The sequence below is a fragment of the Hipposideros armiger genome, unplaced genomic scaffold (assembly GCF_001890085.2).
Source record: "Hipposideros armiger isolate ML-2016 unplaced genomic scaffold, ASM189008v1 scaffold_148, whole genome shotgun sequence".
NCBI lineage: Eukaryota > Metazoa > Chordata > Mammalia > Chiroptera > Hipposideridae > Hipposideros > Hipposideros armiger.
In genome coordinates, this window is record NW_017731498.1 from 243,458 (window position 1) to 269,404 (window position 25,947).

At 41.4% G+C, this 25,947-nt stretch overlaps 1 protein-coding gene across 1 annotated transcript in view; it reads right to left on the reverse strand.

Annotated features, from left to right (window-relative positions):
* The window catches only part of RNASEH2B (ribonuclease H2 subunit B), a 58,922-nt gene extending 42,237 nt beyond the window's left edge, over positions 1-16,685 (reverse strand). The window contains 1 exon segment of the mRNA XM_019650816.1: positions 16,313-16,685. Within this exon segment, the coding sequence (XP_019506361.1) occupies positions 16,313-16,376 (64 nt within the window). The 5' untranslated portion in view covers positions 16,377-16,685.
* Between the last annotated feature and the right edge of the window lie 9,262 nt (positions 16,686-25,947).

The window sequence follows — 25,947 nt, forward strand, 5'->3', positions numbered from 1 at the left end:
AAAAGGACAGCAACTTGTCTGTTCCCCTTCCCCCAATTCCCCAGCACTGTTCCCATCCCCCAATTCCCCAATAAAAATCTTTAAAAAAAAAAGATTTATATACCTAAAGAAGTGATCACAATGATAAATCCAGCAACCATCTGACACCATACTATCACAATATTATTGATTATATTCCCTATGCTGCACATTACATCCCCATGACTTATTTGTTTTATACCTGGAAATTTGAACCTTTATTCTCCTTCACCTTCTGCCTTTTAATTTTTAATTACACTTGACATTCAATATTATTTTATATTATTTTCAGTTGTATGGCATAGTTGTCAGACATTTATATAAGAACTGATCTCCCCAATTAGTCTAGTACCCACTCTCCACTACACAATTATTGCCATATTATTGACTATATTCCCTATGCTTTAATTTACATCCCTGTGACTACTTTGTAACTACCAAAAAAGTCCCCTCCCATCTATCACCCCAATAAATCTAGTACCCATCTGACACCATACATGGTTATTACTATTTCTTGTATTCCTTATGCTATACCCTACATCCCCATGACTACTTTGAGACAACCAATTTGTACTTCTTAATCCCTTCCCATTTATTATCCCCACCCTCCACAACCCCCCTCCATCTGGCAACCATCAAATGTTCTCTGTATCTATGAGTTTGTTTTTTATTTTGTTTGTTTGTTTTGTCCTTTAGATTACACATAAGAGAAATCACATTGCATCTGTCTGTCTGTCTGACACTCCACTTCAGCACACTAACCTCCAGGTCCATCCATGCTGCCGCAGATGGCAAGAACACATTCCTTTCCATGACCAGTCCACATCCACTATATATATGTACCACCTCCTCTTTACCTATTCTTCCATCCACAGACACCAAGGCTGCCTCCATATCTTTGTCATTGTAAACAATGCTGCAATTAACATATGAATACACATATCCCCTTGAAGTAGCACTTTGGGTTTCTTTGAATAAATACCCAGAAGTGAGATTATTGGGTCCTTCTTTGTCTCTTGTTATACTCTGTCTTAAAGTCTATTTTGTGATATGAGTATGCCTACAATAGCTTTTTTTGTTTTTCTTTATTACCATTTTCATGAAATATCTTTTTCCATCCCTTTACTTTCCCTCTGTGTGTGTGTCTTTCAATCTGAAGTCATTCTTTTCTAGACAGCATATGTAAGGGTCATGTTTTTTTTCTCCATTCAGCCACCTTATGTTTTTGATTGGAGTATTTAAACCATTTGCATCAAAAGTAATTGGTGACAGAGATGTACTATTGCCATTGTATTATTCATATTTCTTTTTCCATCTTAAAGAAGCCCCTCTAACATTCCTGGTAATACTGGAATAATGGTGATGAACTCCTTTAGCTTTCTGTTGTTTGGGAAGTACTACTTTATTTGTCCTTTGATTTTAAATGATAACCTTGCTGGGTAGAGTTCCCTTGGTTATAGGTCCTTGCTTTTCATCATGTTGAATATTTTGTGCCACTCCCTTCTGGCCTGCAAAGTTTCTGCTGAGAAATCAGTTGACAGTCTTATGGGAGCTCCCTTATAGATAACTAACTGCTTTTCTCTTGTTGCTTTTAGGATTCTCTCTTTGTCTTTAACCCTTGCCATTCTAATTATAATGTGTCTTGGAGTGGGCCTGTTTGAGTTGATCTTGTTTGGGACTCTATGTGCTTCCTGTACTTATATATTTATTTTCTTTGCAAGGTTAGGAAAGTGTTCAGTTATTTTTCTTCACATAGGTTCTCAATCCCTTGCTTTCTCTCTTCTCCTTCTGGTACTCCTATGATGTGAATGTTGTTATGCTTGATGTTGTCCCAGAGGTCTCTTAAACTATCCTCATTTTTTTTAAATTCTTTTTTCTTTTTGCTGTTCCGATTAAGTGTTTTCTGCTACCTTGTCTTCCAAATTGCTGTTTTGATCCCTGCTTTATCTAGTCTGCTGGTAATTCATTCTAGTGCATTCTTCATTTCAGTTATTGTATTCTTCACTTCTGACTGGTTCTTTTTTATGGTTTCTATGTCCTTTTTAAATTCTTATTATCTCTTTGTTGAAGTCCTCACTAAGTTCTTTGAGCATCCTTATAAATAGTTTTGAACTCTGTCTCTAGTACGTTGCTTGCCTCCATTTTGTTTAGTTCTTTCTTGGGATTTTTCTCCTTTTGTTTCATTGGGATGCATTTCTTTGTTTCCTCCTTTTGGCTGCCTCCCTGTGTTTGTTTTTATGTATTAGGTAGATGTGGTATGTCTCCCCCAGTCTTGGCCAGATGGCCATATGTAGTAGGTGTCCTGTGGGGCTCAGTGGCACAGTCTTCCCTCGTCACCTCCTCAAGGTGCTCAAGGAGTGTCCCTTGGGTGGGTTGTGTGTGTCCTCTTATAGTTGAGCCTTGACTGCTACTGACATGTCAGTGGGTACAACTGACCTCCAGGCTGATTGGCTGTGGGGTTTGGCCAGGTAGCCTATGGTCTACTGTGTGAAAGGCTTACCCCACTGAGTGGGATTCACCCCAATGGGCTCTGGTGCCTGTTGAGATCTCCCTTTGTGTGTGCCGCTTATGGGGCTAATTGGGCAGTGCTCTGCTGTGATCTGAAGCCAACCTTCAAGTATGTTGGTTCTGGGGCCTCTTGGAAGTCTCTGGTGCAGGCCTAGGTAACCCATTGCCTGTGACCGGCTGGGGACTACCTAGTAGGAGCTACAAAGCGATCTGCAGTTGTTCACTGCCATGTTAAACTTAGAGACATGGGAGAGGCCATGCTGCAAACCTAGGACAGCTGTCACCAGTACCAGGCCTGAGGTAACTTCGCAAAAAGCCAGGACACCTGGAGGCCTGCTGCCATCTGCCAGCTCCCTTAAGGTTCAGCCCCTGATAAAGCCTCAGGCAGTACATGAATTGGATAAGGCAGGGTCTCAGGGAGTCATTAGAGATGGAAGAGTTATGATCACAAGGTTAATGTAAATTCTGGTTTGGTGACAATGCTGAGCCTGGAGCTACTTAGCAACATGCTCACAGCACACTGAGGCCAGTCACCACCCACCTAGAGCCCCAGGACTCCAACAGATTTCCAAGAAAGAGTGCAGTTCCAGTAGGGCTGGCTGTTCATAGAGAAAGTGCCTCCAGTGTTGGGGGCGTTGGGTGGGGTGGGGTCCCAATGAGTCAACAGGGTGGAGCAAGCACTCACCAGAACAATCAGATTCAGAATTGGCTGGAGGTGGGTGTGGGGGTGGGTGGGAGGGCTCAACACAGGAAAGATGGCACCCGCTTGCCAGCTGCACAGGAGGACCCCACACAAGGAAAATGGTGACTACCCCCCAGCTCTCACCTCCAAAGCCACACAGCTCAGTCTGACCCCAGTATGCCTCTGATGCCCTCCAAGTCACCATCCCTCCACTGGAGCCCAAGGTGAGTTACTGTGAAGGAGTCTGTGCATGGGCCATTTAAGAGGACATCTGAGTTTCCCGCAACCTTCTGTTCCACCTGGATGGTCGGACTCCCCACTGTTTTTCACATCCAGATGTTGTGGCCGCTCCCCTTCCCGGTACCGGTACTCTAGGCTAGGGAGCCTGGTGTGCGGGGCTGGGCTCCCTTTCTCCTCCAGGGGGACCCTCAACAGCCGAGATATCCTTCCTGATTCTCAAGCACCACACAGAGGTTTGGGGCCCGTTCCATGTTTCTGCCTCTCATCCCAGTCTCGACGTGGATTCTTCTTTATATTTTTAGTTATAGGACTTCTGTTTGGCTAGACTTCAGATGGTTCTCTAGTTTGATTGTTCTATGATTTAGTTGTAATTTTAATGTGTTCATAGAAGGACACAGGCAGTGTTTATCTACTCAGCCATCTTAGTTCTCCTCCTGGATAGGTCATTTTCTACTGCTGGTTTCAAGATTCTCTCCCTTGTTTTTGTCTTTTGATAGTTTGACTATGATGTGTGTAGGCATGGATCTCCTTTAGTTTATCTACTTGGAGTTTGTTGAGTTTTTTAGACGTGTACATTAATGTTTTTCATCAAATTTGGGAAATATTTGGCCATTAATTCTTCAAGTATTGTCCCTTTCTTCTCCTTTTGGGAATCCCATTACACATATGCTGTTATGCTTGATGGTTTACTACGGGTCTCTGAAACTGTGTTCAGTTTTCTTCTTTCTGTTCCTCAGGCTAGATAATCTCAATTAATCTATCTTCAGATTTCCTGGGGTTTTTTCCTCTCCTAGTTCAAATTTGCTATTTGAGCCCAATAGGGAATTTTTCATTGCAGTTATTGTGCTTTTCAATTCCAGAATGTACATATTCTTTTACAATTTCTATTTCACTTTATCAATATACTCTATTTTGTGAGACTTTGTTGTCATGCTTTCCTTAAATTCTTTACACATGGTTCCTTTAGTTTTTTGAGTGTAATATCTGATTAAAATCTTTGTGGAATAAGTCCAACATCTGGGCCCCTTCAGGGAGTTTCTATTGACCATTCCCTCCCCCCTGTATGAGCCATACTTTCCTGTTTCTTCACGTGTCTCATACCTTTTATTTGAAAACTGGACATTTTAGATAACATAAGTGTGACAATTCTGAAAATCAGACTCCTCGCTCCCAACTTACCAATATTTGTTGTTGTTGCTTTTTCTCGTCTTTGCAATTGTTGCTGTCTATTCAGTAACTTTCCTGGACTAATCCTATAAAGTCTGTATTGCCTGTCCTGTGCAACCACTGATGACTCAGTTAACTCAGTGGTTAGCTAATGACAGATCTGAAATTTCCTTGTGTTTTGAACCAATAAGTCTCCCAACATTTGCTGAGGGGTTCTGCCGGTGTGTTGGGGCATGACTTCAACACTCAAACACTTTAAACTTCTGCCTTAGTATTTAATCACTGATTGCCTAGGGCCTCAAAGTCAGTCATAGGTGAGAGATTAGGGCCCTCTCTGGTCTTTCCTAGGCATGCTTACAGCCATGCACAGGTGCACAGCCTTCTAATTCCCTAGGATTATGTCAGAGCTCATCAAAACCCCTTCTGGATATCTTATCCCCATATGTTCAAGTTTTTGGCCAGGTTATTTGCCCAACTGGTATTGTCCCCTCACAAGCTGATATGTTAAACAAGTGCCACAGATTGTTTTTAACAAAGGCCCTGGGGATACTGCTTTCCCTGCAGAGCAGGTTCTGAGCTCCCATCAGGGCCAAGTGATAACAATGCCCTGCAAATGGGGCTTTTCAAGGGAGCTGCAAGACAGGTCAAATAGGGACAATGTTCTGGGAACAGGACTTTTTGAAGAGCTCCAAACAAGGACTGCCCCGTCCAGTGGTTGCAAGGCAGCTGGATTTACAAGTACCATGTTTGCAAGACTGCTGGTTTTCAAGGTTACTACAGACCTGAATAGAGGGAGATGGGAGCAGTTCAAGTTACAATGCCACAAACCCTGCTTAATGAGATTCAGCAGTTTTTCTTGAATAAACACTCCTCAAATTGTTGGAAGCTTTTGGCTAATTTCAAGAGTTCTGAAAAAGTTGATTTTGGCCATCTTTGTCAATGTTTTCATTGCTTTTATGGAGGACTGTATTTATCCTCACCATATTTTGAAGGTTTAGTATGGGGGAAAAAAAACTCATATTGCTATACTACTTCTGATAAAGTCCTTAGTCTACATCTGGCCTTAGGCATACAAAATTACCTGTGACTATAAATTAAAGGCTCTATCAAAGTTAAAGAGTTTTCTATTTTTACTTAAATTTGGAAAGCCCTGGGTCATCCTATCGACTAATTTCTCACCCATCAGACTTGGAAGCTCCATCTTTTTTCTAACTTTTACCTGCACCTAGCACAGCTGAAAGATAGCTAAATTAATTAGGGAAGAAAAAAAATCTGCTTTTAGAATGGGAAAGAATCAGAAAAAAGAGCGAGTGGAAGTGTGAAGAAGAATTCTCCTCCACAAACCTATTTTTATCTATTTCTTTGATAATATCAATGTAAAAGAACACAAGATATGGAGTCAGACAGGTGCACAATCCAACCCCAGCTCCTCTTCTTACTCAGCAGTATGACTTGAGCAAGATATTCAACCTCTCCCAGTATATCCTTTTTAAAAAGCCAGAACACAATGCATTTTATGAGCAAAAATTAAGGTAACAAATAGTAAAATACCCAGCAGAGTTTCTGGCACATGGAAATACACTCAATAAATGTTATGTGAATATGTTGTTTGATTTTAGAAAAAGCTCAGTAAGACATGGTAAAAGCAAGTTTTGATACTTAATGAACTGAACTTCATTCATCAAGAAAATGTATTAATGTGAAACACCTTTTCTAAAATTATACTGAATACAATAAGACTTCACATTATATTTTTTAAAGAGTAAGTTTTACACTTTTTTTTTTTTTTTTACTGTTTTCTCTTACATAACAGATGACATAAACCATGCTGGCTAAAAGAGTGTTTTTACAAAAACAGAAAAAATTCAGACAAATCAGAAGCAGGTACGCAGTCTTTGTGGCCATGTCAGGTTCAATAATATCTTAAACTTCCCAATTATCTCAAGCCCTGCTCCTTTGGTTTCTTATGTCAAACCAATTCCATAGCAGCTTACTTATATATACTCTCTGTGTTCTCTGTAAAGATTCAATTTTATGTCCCACTAGTCACCATTAACTCTAGCAGCAAATCTTCCATCTGTTTATCATCCTGATCTAAAAACCTCAACAAAAAGAAACTGATAGCTATTTTCCTGACATTTGAACTTAAGAGACAACTATGTCCAATGAATAAAACAACAAACAATAGCTAATATGTATCAGGCTTCTCCTATATACAAGGCAATGTCTTTTATATAAATTACATAATATAATTCTCATAGTAGCTCTATGAAGTAGGGGTACTATTTTAATTCTCACTTTTTATGGATGAGAAACTTGTCCAAAGTTAAAAAACCTGTCCAAGGTCACAGAGTTATTCAATTATATAGACAGCCAAGATTTAAACTCAAGCCATCAATATTAATATTTTAAACTATGACACTTCAGAGAAAATTTTAATCTTAAATTTCATACTTCCTAACTCAAAAAACAAACTGCAGCTCTAAAGCACAATAACTCTTGGTATGACTGTTCTCCTAGGACACAAACATCTCAAGCTCATCTGTCCCCCTTGCTCTGTCTCCCTCAGCTTTCAGGATTAGTCATCTAATCAGCTGCCCCCCAATCCAGTCAGTATCCTACAGTACCAGGGATAGAGCAGGAAGAAGAGGAAGGAGTGGGGGAGGTGCTAGAGAAAGCTAGAATGAAAAAGGCAGGATCAAAAAATACATAAGGATGAGAGAAATTTGTGGGATACAAGAAACATCCAGTGATAAAACTTGACCAATGACAAAAAAAAACTCATCTCCCTATTAGAGATTACATTATCCTAGACATAGCTGCATACACCCGCCAAGTTATCTGTGACATTTTAATGCTTAAAAATTAGGGTCCATAGCATGTATCAACACATAGACTTAACCATTATAATTTTGAAAATTTAGTCATGAAGTATTGTACAAGCCAAAATGGAATATTATTTTTCATCTACAGACTACATAGTATGGGTTGTTCTACAGCTGATATGAAGTTATTTATCAGCAGCTTTCCCTTATCCCTCTCTTAATTAAGACAAGTTTCTTCATATCATTTAAAATTTAAAGACATGAGACCGGAGAGAGAGAATCACCTTTTTGCCAAGTGTTCTTATGACCTGGAAGCAACGGGCATTTGTTCACAGCCCTGTCTTGATTTTTGGCACACAGCGGATAAGCTCTGAAAACACACACCTGCTGTTACATGGAGGAGGAAGAACAGACACCGAAGGACTATTCATTTTATTTTTAGATACTGTATCAAGGCTACTAAGGTTTCTTCAGAAAATCTAACAGGGGAAAAAAAAATGATGAGAATATCACTCTCAAGCTCTGTGTCCAAAACAGGTCCCAGTTCATTTTCTTCAGACATCATCCATTAGAATATATTCAGAACACCTGGTCCCCTTCTGCCTGATTTTCAGAGATACTTCCTTGGAACCACTTTGGTTGGACTCAAATATACTGCATGTAAGGCAAATCAGCATAACGTTCAAGTTACTTTCTGCTTCCAAAAATGCTAATTTCAGTAATCACTATATGCCTTCCCTTCCCAAGATATATTGTTAGCACTACCATCAAAGAGGTCTGGGTCATTTTCCTGACTTTGAAGCTCTTAGCCTCTTCAAACATAACAAAAGGCAAGCCAAGAATGCTACAGAAAGGCATGAATGAGAAAAATAATTTCCAAGTAATAGGTTCCTCTAAGAGTTATGTTTTTATTTTGAACCTTTGAAGATAAAATAAAAACTGGCCTTAACCAAGACCATACAAGATAAAATCTCCATTCTTCCATGGCTGCCCCTATCAATAGCCTTGTTTCTAGGAATGCCCTGTGCCCTGAAGAACAAACTGATGAAAAACTTCAGGTTCGCAGCGAACTCAGAGCCACAAAGACCAGCAATACATAGAGATGGTGCTAAGGCCTAGCAGGAAAATTCTGGACAGGTAGAAAGGACAGACCTGACCAAAATGTCTAACAATCAGGGCTGGCTCCAGGAAAGGTATGTCCAGTGACACAACAGAGGGAACCCCAGCCCTTCCTGGTCCTTTCACCTCTTCAACAGTCATTCAGTCACCAGAGTGGCCTTTGGCACATAGCAGGGGTCTTGGAGGACACAGCAGAACCGGCAGTCTGTGCCACTTAATTCCTATGAGCAGCGGTTCTCAACCTTCCTAATGCCGCGACCCCTTAATACAGTTCCTCATGTTGTGGTGACCCCCAACCATAAAATTATTTTCGTTGCTACTCTATAACTGTAATTTTGCTATGTTATGAATCATAATGTAAATATCTTTTTGTTTTCCGATGGTCTTAGGCGACCCCTGTGAAAGGGTCGTTCGACCCCCAAAGGGGTCGCGACCCACAGGTTGAGAACCGCTGCTATAGAGTGTTGGACAGATTATTTGACTTCTCTGAGTGTTGCAGAATGGTGATAATAAAGCTTGCCTTGACTATTTCCCAAGGTCATTGTGAAGGTCAAATACAATAATATACATCAAAGTGTATTCAAACTAGAAGTAAGAGAAGAGCAGCTTCTCCCAGAAGACACCAGGAGATTTGAGATTTAGGTGCAGTGTGCAGCCTTTTGTCTACTCAGTGAGGAAGTTGGTGGGAGAAGAAGTGAACTCTCAGAGAGGCAGAAGCCCTGGTCTCTCTGATGCTGCAACGCCCCAGTTCCAGATGTCCTATGTTCTCCACCACCCTACCACCCCTAGGTCCAAAGCACAGCCAGCCCTTCCTGGGAATATGTGAACCCACTACAGGGCTAGGGATTAAGTCAGATTTTGTAACACACAATCAGGATGCATTGGCCCGGCATTAAAGAAATAGTATGCAAGCAATGGTCCACTCAAACTGGCATCCTATTTATTGGCAAGCACACCAAGGGATGTTTGCAGGAGGCCATGGCTGTCCTAAAAAAATCCAACCTCAAATAGCTTGCAAAATATCCTAGCTTGCCATCGTGTCCATGTTGCTCTATGAATTTATATTCATCTCTCTTGCATCTATTTGTATTTTCAGTCTTTATTCACTCTTACATAGAATCCACTCTAATTATGTAGTCTACCCTGTGAAAGCAATACTTATTTGGTGTATTTATTATAAATACACTCATAATAAGCTTCTTCAATGCTCAAAGTGAGACTTACAAATTCTCTTTGTCAACTTCGTTCATATCACATGGCTATGTAAGTTTCTATCTTTATCAAAATTATGAGAAAAAATCTCAGTCCTCTAGCTCTCCATTAAATCAATTTAACCGTCTTCTCTAATTCTATGATTAAGTACAAGGAATAAAACACTGTAGCATTCTTGTATAACCCCAATATCCCTGAGTATTGTAGTGAGAGTTACAGTAAATAAGTAGAGAGAGTAAATGTGAAATAGGGGAAGAAATAGAAAAATGAGAAAAAATTTAAGAACACTGAATTCATTTTGTGATACATACAACATAAAAAGATTGGAAACAAATATTTCCAAAATTGTTATTTCTGGGTGGTAGGATGATGAACAAATTCTTTTCTTCTTTATATTTTTATGCATTACTAAAATTTATTTACAGGGTATGTATTATTCTAATTTTAAAAGTTACTAAAAACAAATACTTGGAGAAAAATGTATAAATAAAGAATTAACTGGTCAAAACCGAGCAACTGATCACAGCAGAGCCTCACCAAATGTTGTTGGGACATTAGGCCCTCCCAGGAAAATCAGCTCTGGCTAAAGAGACCTCAGCCAGCCTGGGTCCTATTTTTTTCAGAGGCAGATCACAAAACAGGCACCATGAACAGGCAGGTCTGACCCTGTACCAGGTAGCCCATTCCACGTTAGCAGGCAGACATACCTAGAAAAGAAAGTCACTTTTAAAGAGATTTGAAAAATATAAAGGACCTCTGAACAAACAGGCTGAAGTCCTAAGTAGCATGCTCTGCTTTCAGAGGCACTGAGCAAGGCTGGGCTCTGAAGCCTAAGGCCAAGGTGCTCACCATCGAGACGCTAACAAGGAGTATGCACCTGGATTCTCCCCAGCTACTGGGTGTTCAATACATATTTATATAAAAATGATAGTGAACTGAATAATCATGATGAAATGTGTAGGTGATTGCAGGAGCATCACTAACATGTACACTAATGGGGAGAGGCTGAGAGGGAAGACTTCCTGGAGATGACACGCTGCTTTAAAGATTAAGTAGGCATTTGGCAGGCAGAGAACATGGAGAAGAGCAGGAAGGCGTCCAGGCAGACACAGCCATGGGCATTTAGAAAAAGAGAAGTTGGACTGGAGCAAATGGCTTAGCTTCACAGAAACTAAAGTTGAACGGAACCTTGAAGAGAGGGTGGAATTTGGATAGGGGTGAAAGGAGAAGAAAAAGGACAACATAAGCAAAGAACACGGCAGGAAGAGATGGAATGTGAGACATTTATTCTCTCAGTAAATGTTTATTGAATGCCTCCTCTGTCCCAAGACCCAGGCTAAGAGCTTGGGGTACAAAAGAGAGTTTACTTGTAACTCAAAGCAACTTATCAACAACCCCATGAGACTGGTACTGCTCTCCCCACTGTGGAGATGAGGAAATTGAGGCTTTACAATGAGAACACAATTCGTCGAAGAACACAGAGCTAATCGATAGCATAAATCAAGTTTTAGGTGTGTTTTATTATAGCCAGGCTTTAGAGAAGATCGGTGAGTTGTTTGTTTCTTAGCATCGAGGTTAAAGCTCAGAGGATATGGGGGAATCCATGCAGCCCCTATTCTGCTATTCAAATAAAAAATTATGAACACTGCTTACTTTTCTTTCGTGAATTTTTTTCTGCCCTGGAGGATAAATATGTGGGAGTCATGAGTTCTTACTTATAAACGTCCCAGGTCTTTTGAAACAATTACTAGCAGGACAAGATCAGGGTCCGGAAACAGCCTAATTACTCCAACTGGCAACTGATTAAGTCCATCCACTTCGGAACGTGCTCAAATAGCACGGGGAACAGATCCAGTGGCCATCTGAGAAAGGTCAGTCGAGTTCCCACCAAAAAACGTTTCATAAAGACAAAGCCAGACTCCGGATTTGTGTGGAAAATGTTAAACATGCTCCGAGCTGGAAAACTCAGAGACTCCCACACTGCTGATGGCCTGCAGACGACTATTCAGTAAATGACAAATCTTCCAAGAAGCTGAGCTTAATTACTCAGAGGTTGTCTAAAATCAGCACTTGAATTGGCCAGGTCTCCCCTATCCCTGGCCAAGCTAAGTGCAGGTTCCTCCCTTGTGAGTAAGCTCTTCTGAAAGTAAGGAAGCTTTCAGTCCACAAGGTATTTACTTCTAAACACAAACAGACATACATGCAAACAGTTTTGACAAAGAACAAAAAACCTGCTTAACGTTTCCTTCTGAGATTAACCATGTGCACTTAGGTAAAGGGGGAAAAAAGTTTTGTTTTGTTTTTCAGGGTCATTGAAAAGTCATTTAAGTCTATAGTAATTCTTCTTTTGCCACATACTTTAATTTTACTTTTTTTCAAACAAGAGGTGTTCTTGTGGGCTTATTAAAAAGCAACAGACTAATTAGAAATAGCGCTGATATAAATTTTCTCCAGTAAATAGGAAAATTAGATTTTCCTTTTTAGTTTAATTTTTTTATTCTTTAATTAGAACATAGTTCTAAAGCTCGCATTCATACAATACTTTCAAATTTACTTTGCATTCCATTTGGAGAGACAAATCTGATATCTTTATTTGTGATTATTAAAGGCTCATTACTGTATTTGGAATGTCTAAGGTTGGCAGGCGGGCCTGGGATTCTTACCTCTCAAAAAGCAACTCATCCTCTACCCACTCCCCCAACCCCCCAAAAAAACAACTCCAAACTGGCATTACTTATGCTAGCTGTAGGGAAATAAATAACAAATACAAAGTTTCCTAAAATACTCAACATGTATTTGCATAAAATAAAGAGGAAAAACTTTATTGCAAAACTCATCTATAGTTAAAGATGCAATCTGAAGTCCAGTTTGATCAGGAGGCTAATTAAGGGACGTTTTCAGCCAAAGTAGACCCAAATGAGTTTTTTTGGGTTTTTTTTTTTTTTCTTAAGGTCCTGAGATCATTTCTATCCTTGCTTTTTTCCCTCACACAACATTAGGTTTTCCCAATGTTTTAACATTTCCTTGGAGATGGCTAAGTAACAGGGTTCAGTCACAATAACAATCAACATGGTCTTCTATCCTACACTTAGCGAATCTGTTCCCAGCTGGCCTTTCACGTTAGCCTCCATTCCAGCTTAGTAGAACTGACAACCATACAAATTCGGACTAGAGAAAAATATTAAAAATACAACTTAAACATTTACTTTTAGGGCAGCAAAGAGGGATGGAAACTTCTACCACATTCCCAAAAGTAGAGATGTTAATGGTCTCTTCTAGTAACTACAACTGCAAATAAGCCAGTATTCCCAGGCCATTTTAGAGAAACATGTAAGACCGTCCTAAACTACAAGAAATGCTTACCTTGCTGAAAAGGGAGGCAGGTCTGCCTCCACTGGCCTATGAAAATCAAAGCCCCAAGTCTGACTACCTCACAAGTATCCCTGCCAAGTTCCAGCTTTTGCTTTCCTGGGATAGTCAACTTTTTCAGACAAATTAAAAATGAGAGGCAAAGAGACCTAAATAGTACTTTTTAACCTACCCTTCAAGATACAACACAACTTACATCTGAGAAAAAAAGGGTCATCTCAAGGTTCTGTGGCTTTACATTTGCCTCATGGACAAATCTCTAAAGTTCTGTTGGCCTGTTGGTTAGGGGGCTCACTTTCCAGTATATAGAGTTAGCTCTTCAGATTCTCAGTTTTCTAAAACCGAGCACAGACTACGCCCACCAAATACTTTAGAAAAATCTCATATAATCTTTGTTTTCTTTAATAAGGGCCCAACTTTACTGTAGCTACGGTGCTCACTCAGCTGAGGGTCCAGTCTCCTCTCAAATGCTATCTTACTGGATGGAACTGATTTCTTAACAAATACACATGTACGCCTCATACCTTGTGCTTACGTGCACTCCCCTGCCCATGTAAATTCTGGCCCACCACAAAGAGACCTAAGCCTCAGGACAGCCGTTCCTATCTCCCAGTCCAGGCTCTCAAGGATTGGTCTCACTGCAGTGGTTCTTGTTGTGGTCCTCAGAGCAGCAGCATCAACATCACCTGGGAACTTGTTAGAAATGCACATTCTCGGGCCCACTCCAGACTTACTGAATCAGAAACTCTGGGGCTGGGGCCCAGCTCCCCAGGTGACCCATATCCTCAAGTTTGAGACGCACTTTTGCACTGCAGTAACTATCAAACCATCACTGTTTGTACCCTCAGAGCCTGCAGGGGTCACTAAAGGCCAGCTAGAAGAATTACTGGAGCAGGAAACAAGTTTTACAGAACCTGCCTGCCTGACCACACAGTTCCTTCTATCGGTTCCTTAACAGCTGCCTCAGCCTCCTCCAGTGAATTCAAAGCTCACAGTACTTCTCAGTTTTGAAGAGGAACTGGACTGAAATTCTTCTCACAGCAGCATAATAAACCTACAATTTTCAGGGATGCCATCAATATTTAATTATTTTGAAGGATTTTGTGTTTAATACAACATACTTTAAGAATGAAATGCCAATACTGACTAAACAGAAAATAAAAAACTTAAAGTATCCTCATCTATGTATCTGAACAATAATGCACTTGATCCGAAAAAATGATGAGAGTTCCTACCTTTAAAATTTCACAGAATTGATGTAGACAAAAGTGAGCAGAGGATTTTTCTAACGTAAAGCATGCATACAGGCAGTCATTTGCTGGATTCTGTCAAAACCCTGAATTTTGCATTAACTGTTTTACTACAAACATCTCTAGTGATGATGTGGAGCAACAAGAATTCTCACACACTGAGAATTGCGTAAATCAGAACCACTTTGGAAAACTGTCTGTTTAGCAGTGTCTACTGAAGCTGAATATACAAGTACTTAGGAGAAGCAATTCCACTCCAGGATATGCACCCTATGGCTCTATCTACCCTAGGAGTGTAATTCATAATAGTTACCAATTGCAAACAATCCAAATGTCCATCCACAGTAGAGGAGATAAAGTATATGGATAGTCATACAATAAAATATATACAGCCATGAAAACACAAACCAACCAACAAACTGCTACATACAATATGGATGAATCTCACAGGCATAATGCTGAGTGAAAGAAGTCAGACACAAAGGAGCAAACACTGATCCTAACAGGCAAAACGAATCTCTGGTGACAGAGGTCAGCAAAGGTTATTGGGGCTGTCTACCAAAAGGCATGAGGAACTCGCTGAAAAAGTTCTGCATCTTGACCTGGAGCAGTGTTACAGGGTACTGTATTTCCCCATGTATAAGACGCACCTTTTTTCTAAAAATGTGGGGTCTAAAAACTGGGTGCGTCTTCTACAGTGGTTGTAGATTTCAAATGCCATAGATGGAACTGAGGAAGAGGCAATATATGAAGACAGTGATTCGTCATCAGACACAGATGAGGACAAGCTAATGGTTGGGAGTTTTGACAGTGATGAGGAGTTGTATGAATTTTATGATGAATAAAACTTGAGTTCAATAACTTTATGTAATACTTTTTTTTTTCAAAGTTTGGGCCCCAAAATTAAGGTGCATCTTATACGTGGGAGCGTCTTTTACATGGGGAAATACGGTATATACATATGAAAAGCTCATTGAATTGTACACTTAAACGTGTCCACTTTAAGTATGTATACCTCTTTATAAAGGGAGAAGTTAAACATACACACAAAAATACTGACAAGCTGCCATGTAACAATTTTCAGTATCCATAAAAATCTACATCACTGGGCAATTACATCGTCATCAGCAAAACTGCATTTGCTGAGCTAAATCTTAAAAATTAAATACAGCATATGATGGATTTTCCTTATTTCCAAAGTTATGCCAGCATATCAACACATCATTCTATAAAAGGGCCAAACTTTTCTGGCTTGCACTCCCTAGTCCCAAACTCCTTTCATTCTGCCACTTAACAGGGCCTATCGTGTGGCAACGGACTGTCCATCAAAATAAGCCCCTGCGGCCCTGGATGGCTGATCAAAATCCAGGGGGAGGCTGAAAGGGCTGGCTCCAGCACTGATGTCATTACCTCCCCTCCTTAATCTCTGGGTCACCCCTGTCCTAGCCCCTACCACCATCCAGCTTTCCTCCTGCCTCCCGGTCCAACGCTTGTCTCAGGGCAGGGGCCATGTGCAGGCAGCGCAGTCTCCGAGGCCATTCCGGGCCTAGCGGATCCTAGCTTCCGATCCTTTAGGAACCCAGACCCCGCTGCTGACTGGGGGACACCCAGTTACACCCCCAGGGCAGACACCGCCGGGCGCCCGCTCTCCGCAGGCCCGGGCCGCTCCCCGCAGCTCCCCCCTGCCTACGCTCGGTCCGTGTCTGCGCTTCCGGCTTTGAGTTTTGAAAACCACAGCTGGCTGTAACGTGTGACCAAGATGAGGGGGACAGTGTGTTCGGGGAGAGAATCCAGGCGGGCAGCCGGGACCCAGGGGCGCGCAGGGCGCGTGCGGGCTCCGCCCGGGAGGTGGGAGCCGCAGGGGCCGCCCCGCCGGCCGCTCAGCCGGTCCTGGCTCGCCGCCCCGGGGCGCGTGTGTTTACCTGGAAGCAGAAACACGAGTTGCCGGGCGCCAGCGCCATCCCTGCGGTCCACGCGGCCCGCCATGCCGCCCGCCTTCTCCTGGGGCCCAAACGCGGCGCCTGAGGGCCCGGCAGCCGCCGGTCTCAGCCCTCGGAGCGCGGGGCCTGGCTGGAGCCTGGCGGGAAATGGCGGGAGAAGGGTCTATTCCGGGTGGCGCGGCGCGCCGAGGGCCTGGCGGGGCGCAGCAGGCGGCCCGCGGGACCACTTTGGTTTCGTTTCCGGAGCCAACCGGCTGCTCCTGTTAACTTTTTAAATTTAGCGCCAGGTGGAGGCAACCCAAATACTGGCGCCTAACCCCGGCCTCTCCCCTCCGCTTCTCCGCCAGTGGTAGTTGCTCACCCAGGGCGCCGAGTGACGCTGCGCGCGGGATGGCGACCCGGGGACGCGACGGCGGGCGGGGTCGCGGCCCGGGGCGCCAGGTTGCCACACTCAGTGGCCCTCCCGTCGAGGTGGTGGCGCGGCCGAGGGACCCTTCCGCCCCCAAGCGGGAGAGATGGCGAGGCCGGCCCGGGAGAGGGGAGTGGGGCCCCGGGACGGATGACGCACCCCCCTCGGAAGACACTCGCACACAACTGGCAGAGAAGAAAAGCCTGGAGCGAGTCCATGTTAAGGACAATAGCTGTCATCATATCTGAACCCTAATGTACTCTTAGTTTTCAATGTATCTTGATCACCAGTTGCATTTTGCGTTGGAATTAATGTCAGAATATTGTGTGCTGTGTGGTTTCACAACACATGTAAGTAGTCCTCAAATTGGGCTGAGAGAGTCCTTATCACTAACAAGAGGTGCACAATTTGAGGCTCAAAATATGAATTTGTTATTTTGGAAGACTCTTAGTGATGAGTTAAAAATTAAGACATTTTTGAAAATGATGTTTAAAAGATTAGGGACTGCGAAGTTTGGGGATTTAAGCTTTTGAAAATGAAATTTAATTGTAAAAGTGATGCTTGGTACATGATTTTAAAAAAGAAGATGATAGATATTTTTCTCATACTTTAAAGAAAAGCATGTCTTCCTCCTACCCCAGATCTCCAGTCCCTCCTCCCTCCAGAACAATTACTGTTTACAATTTCTTGTCTATTCTTCCAGAAGTTTTCCATGCATATACACATTCACGAGTCTTGCTTTTTGCACAAATGGAAAAATAATATACAGAGGGTGCAAAAAAAAGTTTAAACATTTCAAGAAAGGAAAACTATTAAAATTGTAATAATATATACTGATAACAGAAAATGAACACAAGTCACATTTGACTTCTGCAATTACAAGAGGTGCTCAAAGTGGTTACCATCAGCGTCCAGACACTTCTGATTACAGTGAACTAATGCTTGAGCAACGTTGACCAAAGTGTCCACTTGTATACGTGTTTTTGGCACCCACAGTGTATATATATAACTCTTAATGCACTTTGCTTTTCCTGTTTCATCTTGAAGATAGTGAAATTAGGCAGTGCTATCTATCTCAGCCTTCTGAAAAGATTTCTAGTTTCAATCCTATTTCCCATGGAGGGAGACAGCTGAAGGTGACTGCAGGACATACCTGGTGAAGAGAGGAGCACCCAGATGCCAACTCTGGGGCATGCAGCAAATTGGTATTGCTCTGATCTCTTCCCTCTCCCAAGATTAAGCTGTGGGAAAAGCTCTGGAGTGTAGGCTAAATCTCCAGGCAAACAATAATCATGATAAACAGCTACGAGAGGAACGTTACCCACAGTTCCCATGCTCAAACATACAGAGTTGTTTTTATTTTTCTCTGATCCTTTCCAGCCGTTGGCTGTATGAATACATGTTTTTATGTGGTGGTTCTCACAGTGTAAAGACAATTTTGTCTGCTGTTCTCCCTTTACATTGACATAAACATATTGCCTATGGCATCCAGAATTATCATGGTTAATGGAAGCATGTTATTTCACACTGCTCATGTACCAAAATTACCTAGCTATTCCCTAGTTGTGCAATATTTAGGTTATTTGAAAGTAGTATAAATAATGCTACTATGTACGAGGTCTGACAATTAAGTTCAGGAACTTGTTGCAATGATGTTGCTAATCTTTTTTGATATTAAAGGGATTATTCATTATGAATTAGTACCAACTGGACAAACAGTTAACCAAGTTTACTATTTGGAAGTGCTGAAAAGGCTGCATGAAAAAGTTAGACAAACTGAACTTTTTAACAACAGTTCATGGCCCTTGCATCATGACAATGCACCAGCTCACATGGCACTGTCTGTGAGGGAATTTTTAGCCAGTAAACAAATAAGTGTATGAGAATACCCTCCCTACTCACCTGATCTGGCCCCCAATGACTTCTTTCTTTCTCCGAAGATAAAGGAAATACTGAAAGGAAGACATTTTGATGACATTCAGGACATCAAGGGTAATACGACGACAGCTCTGATGGCCAGTCCAGAAAAAGAGTTGCAAAATTGCTTTGAAGCGTGGACTAGGTAGGTGCTGGTGTTGGTGCATAGCTTCCCAAGGGGAGTACTTTGAAGGTGACCATAGTGATATTTAGCAATGAGGTATGTAGCACTTTTTCTAGGGTGAATTCACAAATTTGTCAGACCTCGTATACTGTATATGGACTATGCAGCAGTTCAAAGCAACGAACTAAATGCACACATGATGAACTAGATGCACACATGACAACATGGATGCTTTATATCAAGATAAAAAGGTGCAGGAAGAGATTTATAGCAGAATACTATGTAGTTAAAAACACACATGAAGCAACATTATATATTTTATAAGGATCCATGCACATTTAAGGCCATCTAGCAAACACATAAGAAATGGGTATCTTTAAAATAGAGGGGAATGGGAAAAGGGATGGGTAAGGAAAGAGGGGTCAAGGAAAATCAAGAGAGGGACCAGGGCACACATGGACAACTGTCACTATGTCCTATTAATGAGACCATAATTAACTCTCACATTTAGGTCCAAGGGCAAAAACTTTTTTTTTAAACGTGCTATCACAAACATCTATAAACAATTTCCTTTACCCACTTAAAAAAAATAAGTACCTTCTTGGAAGGGGGATCAGTGGTGATGTTGGAGACTCACTGTAAATCTCTGTTGTCCTCAGAGTAAAGTCCAAGGTACTGTGCTTTCAACACATGGCCCTTGAAATCTGGTCCTCACCCCTCCAACCACAGTTCCTACCACCTCCCTGTCCCCACCCTGTCCACAGTCTGGCCATCAGGAATTGCCTTGTGTCACGTCCAGCACTTGACATGGTGTTCTCAATGCTGGGACCACTCGCTCTCCACTAGCGTCATTCCTCTGCCTTCTCCCTCACTCTCCACTGCTGCCTGGACACCTTTTACTCATCCTTCAGGTCTTCCTTAGACAATGCCTTCTCCTTAGCACTCCTCTTCCTGCCTCCCAACCTTCTCACTGAGAATGAGTGAAATGCCTCCAACCTTCCCAGCTATCATACTGGGGAGTGGAGCCTGACTCTCAGTCAGTTCGTGGAGAGGACAGCATCTAGTAATTCACCATTTTCTTCAAAAAATAGCAATGGCTTTAACTGAGGACTGTGACAAACTCTGCATTAAATGCTTAACTCAGATTTCTCTTTCAGTCATCCAGAAGCCTTAGGGGAAGTGTTAGTATGATCCCCACATTTTACAGAGGAAAAATGTAAGTTTGAGAGACCAACTAATTCCCCAACATGCACAACCAGCAAATGACAGAGCAGGACTTCCAACCCAGAGATCGAGCTCTTAACCACTGTTCTCTCCTAGTGTCCCCATGCCTAGGGCAAAGCTGTATGGGCACATCAAGTGCTCAGCAAATATTTCCTGAACAAACATATATGTGGATAGATAGGCAGTTATGGAAACAGTCAGTGTGGCATGTGGCATTACGTATATCAAAATATTCTATAAATTAATTTTAATACTAGGCCTGCAAACATGCAAAGAGACAAGCAAATTTTCTGTAAAAAATAAGAAGGGAATAGCAACCTCTAAGTACAGGATCATAGAGACTTTTCTAAATGGCAGAAGCAAGAGATGTTCATTTTCTAGTTTAAAAAAAAAGGAACTGGGGGAAAAAAAAAAACAGTTCAGAGTCAGATGACCTTTAGCAATACTTAAGTGATCAGACCACAGAGAGCTTGAACTAAGTGTAGTAAAAGAATTAACTAAGGGTAGTGAAAGAATTATTTTTCTCTTATAGACTATTAAAAGCATATGAAAATGCTTTTTTCAAAACAAAAGTGAAATTCCACATTTATCATCACTTTTGCCTTGAGAAAAGATTATGCCTTGTTTTTGTCTTGTTTCCAATTGCTCACTTAGGGACAACAGAGAAGGCAACATGGTAGGTAAGCATCAACCGGAGAGGAGAAAAGGATCAGCTCTCGAAAGGGCCAACTGTTTAGAAAAGGGACCAGTGGGTAGTACTGAACTGTCCTTTCCAGGGAGAGTATTTCCTTTATATTTTCTCTTTTATTTTACCCAGTCCAAATTGGATTGTACTTGTTACAAAAGGAGAAGTGTAATCCGTCAGTTATAGAATAACTGAAGCTTTTGAGAAAGAAAGAGGAGCAGCCCTTCACAAAAGAAGCTGGCCCAACGCTCACAGCCAGACTATGTGACCCTCCCTGTAGACATAAACAGTCTCCCAGAATACCACCAGCCTCAGACAAGGCTGCTCTGAGGCCATGATAAAATGAGACAAAGCAAGTGCACTTCATGATTTTGGCAAAGCACAGACAAAAACAGGTGACTGTGTCACCCACAAGATACCAAACACCCTCTCTTGGCCAAAATGAGTGACTGCTACTTCTTTCCCAATTACAGCTTAATCCTCATTTCGGCTTCCCCTCCCTGTAGACAAGATTCATTGGGATATCCACTCACAGAATTGCCATGCTTTCTAATGGCATCCAATCTAGAGTGAGCCCCTGTTTCCTTAGACCCTCTCCCAGTCACCCAACTAAAGCCCAAATTCTCTAAAGTTTCCTTCTAACGCCCTCTTATTGAGACACCCATGATTTCCCATGGCCTGTGTCCTCCTTCCCCAAAACGAGGTACAAGTCAACTTGTTTAACTACAGGTGTGCTCCGGGGGCTCTTTGGCTGAAGCGTATTTAAGTATAGAAACACATTGTTGACCTCATTAGATGCAAGTGGTATTCCCTCCTTCTATGATGGAAAATTTGAGGTGAGAAATAAATGAAAGGTGCCAAGTATGTAACCCACCTGCTGGCGTGGCAGAGCCAGCACCACTGGGGACCTTTATTCCCTAATCTGGGTCATTCCAGAAACAAAATTTCAGGGCCTATCACATTGATCCTATTGCTTTTGTCCCTGAGTTTTCTGTTGTAAACCAAATGGCCCTGTTATTTAGTTTCTGACCTCCTTTACTATTTCATTTTCTGTATTGGATAAATAAGTTCAGTAGAGGCACATGTTTTTATGATCTTGCCAAGATTAGTGCCTTAAATCTATAAATTGTAACCAGAGGCTCATTTTTTTAACTTGTGCTACACTCCTCTGGGACGGATTTCTAGAAGATAATGGAAGCTCTTGCTCTAGTATCTTGTAGAACCAGAAAAGGAATGGGCCCTATAAGGAGAAAATGTAGAAGAATGGCTGTGTCTAAGAATTAGAAGTTTTTGATAAAAGGCAAGAAATAACCTAAGTATGCAATAACAATTTCCTGGTAGCTTATCTTGGATGCTTGGTCCCTTTCTTCTCTCTCTCTCTCTCTCTCTCTCATCTCTATCTCTATCTCTATCTCTCTCTCAGACATGATGTGGATAAATCTAATATTTACTGACATCTACTCTGTGCTAGAAACTGTTCTGGTTGTTTGAGATACCTGCCCCCCTGGAGTTTACATCTAGTAGAAGAAGATAGAAAAGCAATACACACAATAAAACATTTTTATAGTACAATAGAAGGTGGCTAGTACTATGGAGGAAAGAAATACAGCAGGGAAAGGGGGTTCATGATATGAGAAATGTTGCAATTTTAAATAAAGCAGTCAGGGTGGACCTCATTAATAAGGCAACATTTGAGCATAGGCTTAAATGAAGAAACGGAGTTACCGTATTTGCTGGCGTATAAAACGACTGGGCGTATAAGACGACCCCCTAACATTTCCACTCAAAATACAGAGTTTGTTATATACTCGCCGTATAAGACTACCCCTCTTCCGCACACCTTCCACACACCAAATAAAAGGTAAAACAATATCAGATTTGATTTGGCCCACTGAAGTGCAAACAAGCGTATTGTATTTCGTGTCACCACATAACCGTTTTGGCGATGTTGAGCCACCATGTCTGCTACATGTTTTTCGAGTTCTGGCCAGTGTGGGGTGCCTCTTCTTAATGCACACTTACCCCTTGGCATACTCTTTAATGCTTTCTCATTTGATTTCCAGTCCCGAACCATCTTTTCTGTTACTCCATATTGTCTTGCAGCAGCACAATTATTATTTTCCTTAGCAAAGTTTATAACTTTCAGTTTAAAATTTGCATCATACTTCTTTCTTTTGGCTGGTGCCATGATAGGGATGATAGGGTTTGACTGGTCGACATTTTCTATGCTGTACTGTACAATGGTGCAGTATTGTGGTTGGCTGTTGGCTGTATACAAAGCCTGATTTGATTGGTCCCTGCTCCCTGTTTGCCCGCCCTGTCACTATAGCAGTCTGGTCCACCCTTGCATCAGCATCTCCCTGGGACCTCACTAGTGCGCAAGTGCGAGCTCTTCAACATTCTAACAGGCACCATGATAGCGCAAAATCGCAAATCTTCAATGCATATGTAAAGAAATATACGGTAACCCGAATTTACCACACTCGCAAAATCGCACACAGCCGACCATACACCCAGTATGGTATCGCGATTCGCGATTTTGCGCTATCATACTGGGTGTATGGTCGGCTGTGTGCGATTTTGCGAGTGTGGTAAAATCGCATAACAGCAAAATCGCATAACAGCCGAGCATACACCCAGCAGCGCTGCTGATGCCTGAACGGTATGTGGAATGAAGTGGGCGGGCATCGGGAGGCCACTATGGCACGGGGCAAGCACTATGGGCAGTCTATCTGAAGTGTACCTGGTGTATAAGATGACCCCCCACTTGGAAGCATATTTTTCAGGGCCAAAAAATCGTCTTATACGCCGGCAAATACGGTAGGTGTGTACTATCCATGGGAAGGGTGCCCCAGGCACAGGAAACAGCCAGTTGAACGGTTCCGCGGTATGACCAATTCAAGAACAGCAACAGAGGCTGTGTGGTTTGAATGGAGTGAGCAAGGAGGAGCAGTAATAGGAGGTGAGGTTGGAGAAGTGAGGACCTTGCACACCACTGAAGGGGGTAAAATGGAATTTCCCGAGAGGGCTGACCAAGGAGTCCTAGGAGAGGATAGCAATGAGTAAGAAAAGGACTTTGATCAACATGCAGCCAGTTACAAAGGAGACCAATGAAGAGCAGCTGCAACTAAAAACCTGAAAGAAACCTAATGTTGTTTAAAATATTTTCACTGTAATCCATATTAAGAAATACATTTTACAGCTATAATCCACGGTAAGAACTACATGGCCCAGCAGTCACACAAAAAACATGCTGATAACATTGACTACATTGATTTCACCGCCTAGTAGTAGGTTGTGATCTGCAGTTGAAAAGCATTGTTATCGTTAATGTGATCATTTTGGCTACACCCTAACACGCTGAGAACATAATCAACATCATTGTCAATTCTGAGCGTGCTTTGGCTAAACACCACATAGGGCCCTAATGACTTTAAACAGGGAACCACCATTAGCTCATTAATCAAAATCCAATGTGTATATAAGATATTCTGCTTTTATGACAGCTGTCATCATGTAAAAATATTGTGTGGGGTGGGTCACTATTAGGAAATGTAAAACATGTGAAATTCGGGTACATCATTTCTGACAGACAGCCAATATTTATGGTAGTTGGCTAAAGAAATTTTATGTCAAATAAACAAATGTTTAATGTTTCCATTAAAGCATAGACCTGACCCTAATTAGTAAATTGCTAATAGATTTTTATTCATTATCTCCAGACAAATCTTTAGATATATTTGTTTTTAGAAAACTGCACAAATTTTAGAACTGTATATCAAAATGTTTTGAGAGTTTCTCTTCATTTTATGAGTATATAAACACTGGTACTTTTTTGAACTGTTAAATTGCCCTTTCAAAGCTCAAAATTGGTTTTCAACTAGATTATAGTTTTAAATATTTTTTTTTCACTTCAAAAAGTTCTTAGATTTACCATTGGATAGGTTCAAGTTTTATAGTGCACTGGAATCATCCCCACAGACCCACTTACCACACAGCAGTGTCCAATTTTTTCAACAGTGTTATCCAATGGATCTTTTTGCAATGAAAGAAATGCTTTATATCTGTGCTTCCTGTTAAGGAAGTCACTAGCCACATGCGGTTTTTGAGCACTTGAAATTTCAACTATGACTGAGAAACTGAATTTTCAAATTTGTTTATTCTAAATTAATTTAAATTTAAATAGTCATGTGGGGCTAACAGCTGCCATATTGGACAGAGCAGTTTCAGAAAGAAAAGCTGAGCAAGTCACTTTCCTGCTTAAACCACTCCAATGGCTCCCAATGACCTTTCAAATAAAACTTAAAATCCTCAGTTTGATATTCAAAGCCAAGACAAGCTGACCCTTGCCCACCCCTTTAGTCACTGCAACTCCAGCCTCTTGGATTTTCTTTCTGCTCTGGCCGCATTCCACACTTGCTCCTTCTGCCCTCAAGGACCTGACACAGGTCATTCCCTCTGCCAGGAAAGTTCTTTCCACTCCCACCCAACACTCCTCTCACATTCCCCTTTCTCCTGGCCAAATGCTACTCTTTCCTTAGGTCTCCTCCTCTTATTGGTTCACTTATTTATTCATTCAGCAAATATTTGTTGAGTTCTAACTATGAGCCAGGCATTGTCCTAAGTGCTGGTGAGTGACAGCAAAGACAATAGAAAAAGATAGACAGGCTGTCTCTCCTTGTGGAGCTTATAGTATAGTTAGGATGTTAGACTTTTAAAAATAAATAACCAAAATAATTGTAAAGTGTTATAAGCTTCTCAAATCAGGGCTATGAGCTAGACCAGAGAATAATGAATGGCACATGGGGAGAGGGACCTCAGAAGCTATGACATTTTCATTGAGACCCTAAAAAGAAAGAAGGAGCCATGTATGTGAAGAATAGGAAGAACACTGAGGGGATCTTATCACAGCAGTAATTAAAGCTTGTTCCAGTGATTACTTATTTATTTATGTAATCATATACTGTCTATCTTGTCTTATTTTCTCATAGTACAGAGACTGGCACATAATCAACTCTCAGAAAATTCTCGTTAATGGATTAATAAGTAATTTTTTAAAGTCTAAAAATAGAACAATTGCTATAGAATAGCTATGAAAGAAAAATCTTAGTGATTATTAATTATGATTTACTTTGGCTTATAAAGATAATTTTATCCAAAGGTTTTGAACCCTGAAAGTATAGCTTCTAAAGCACAAAAATAAATCTCACAACTCAAGAATTTGTTGACAGTCCATGAAATCTCAGAATGTCTTATTG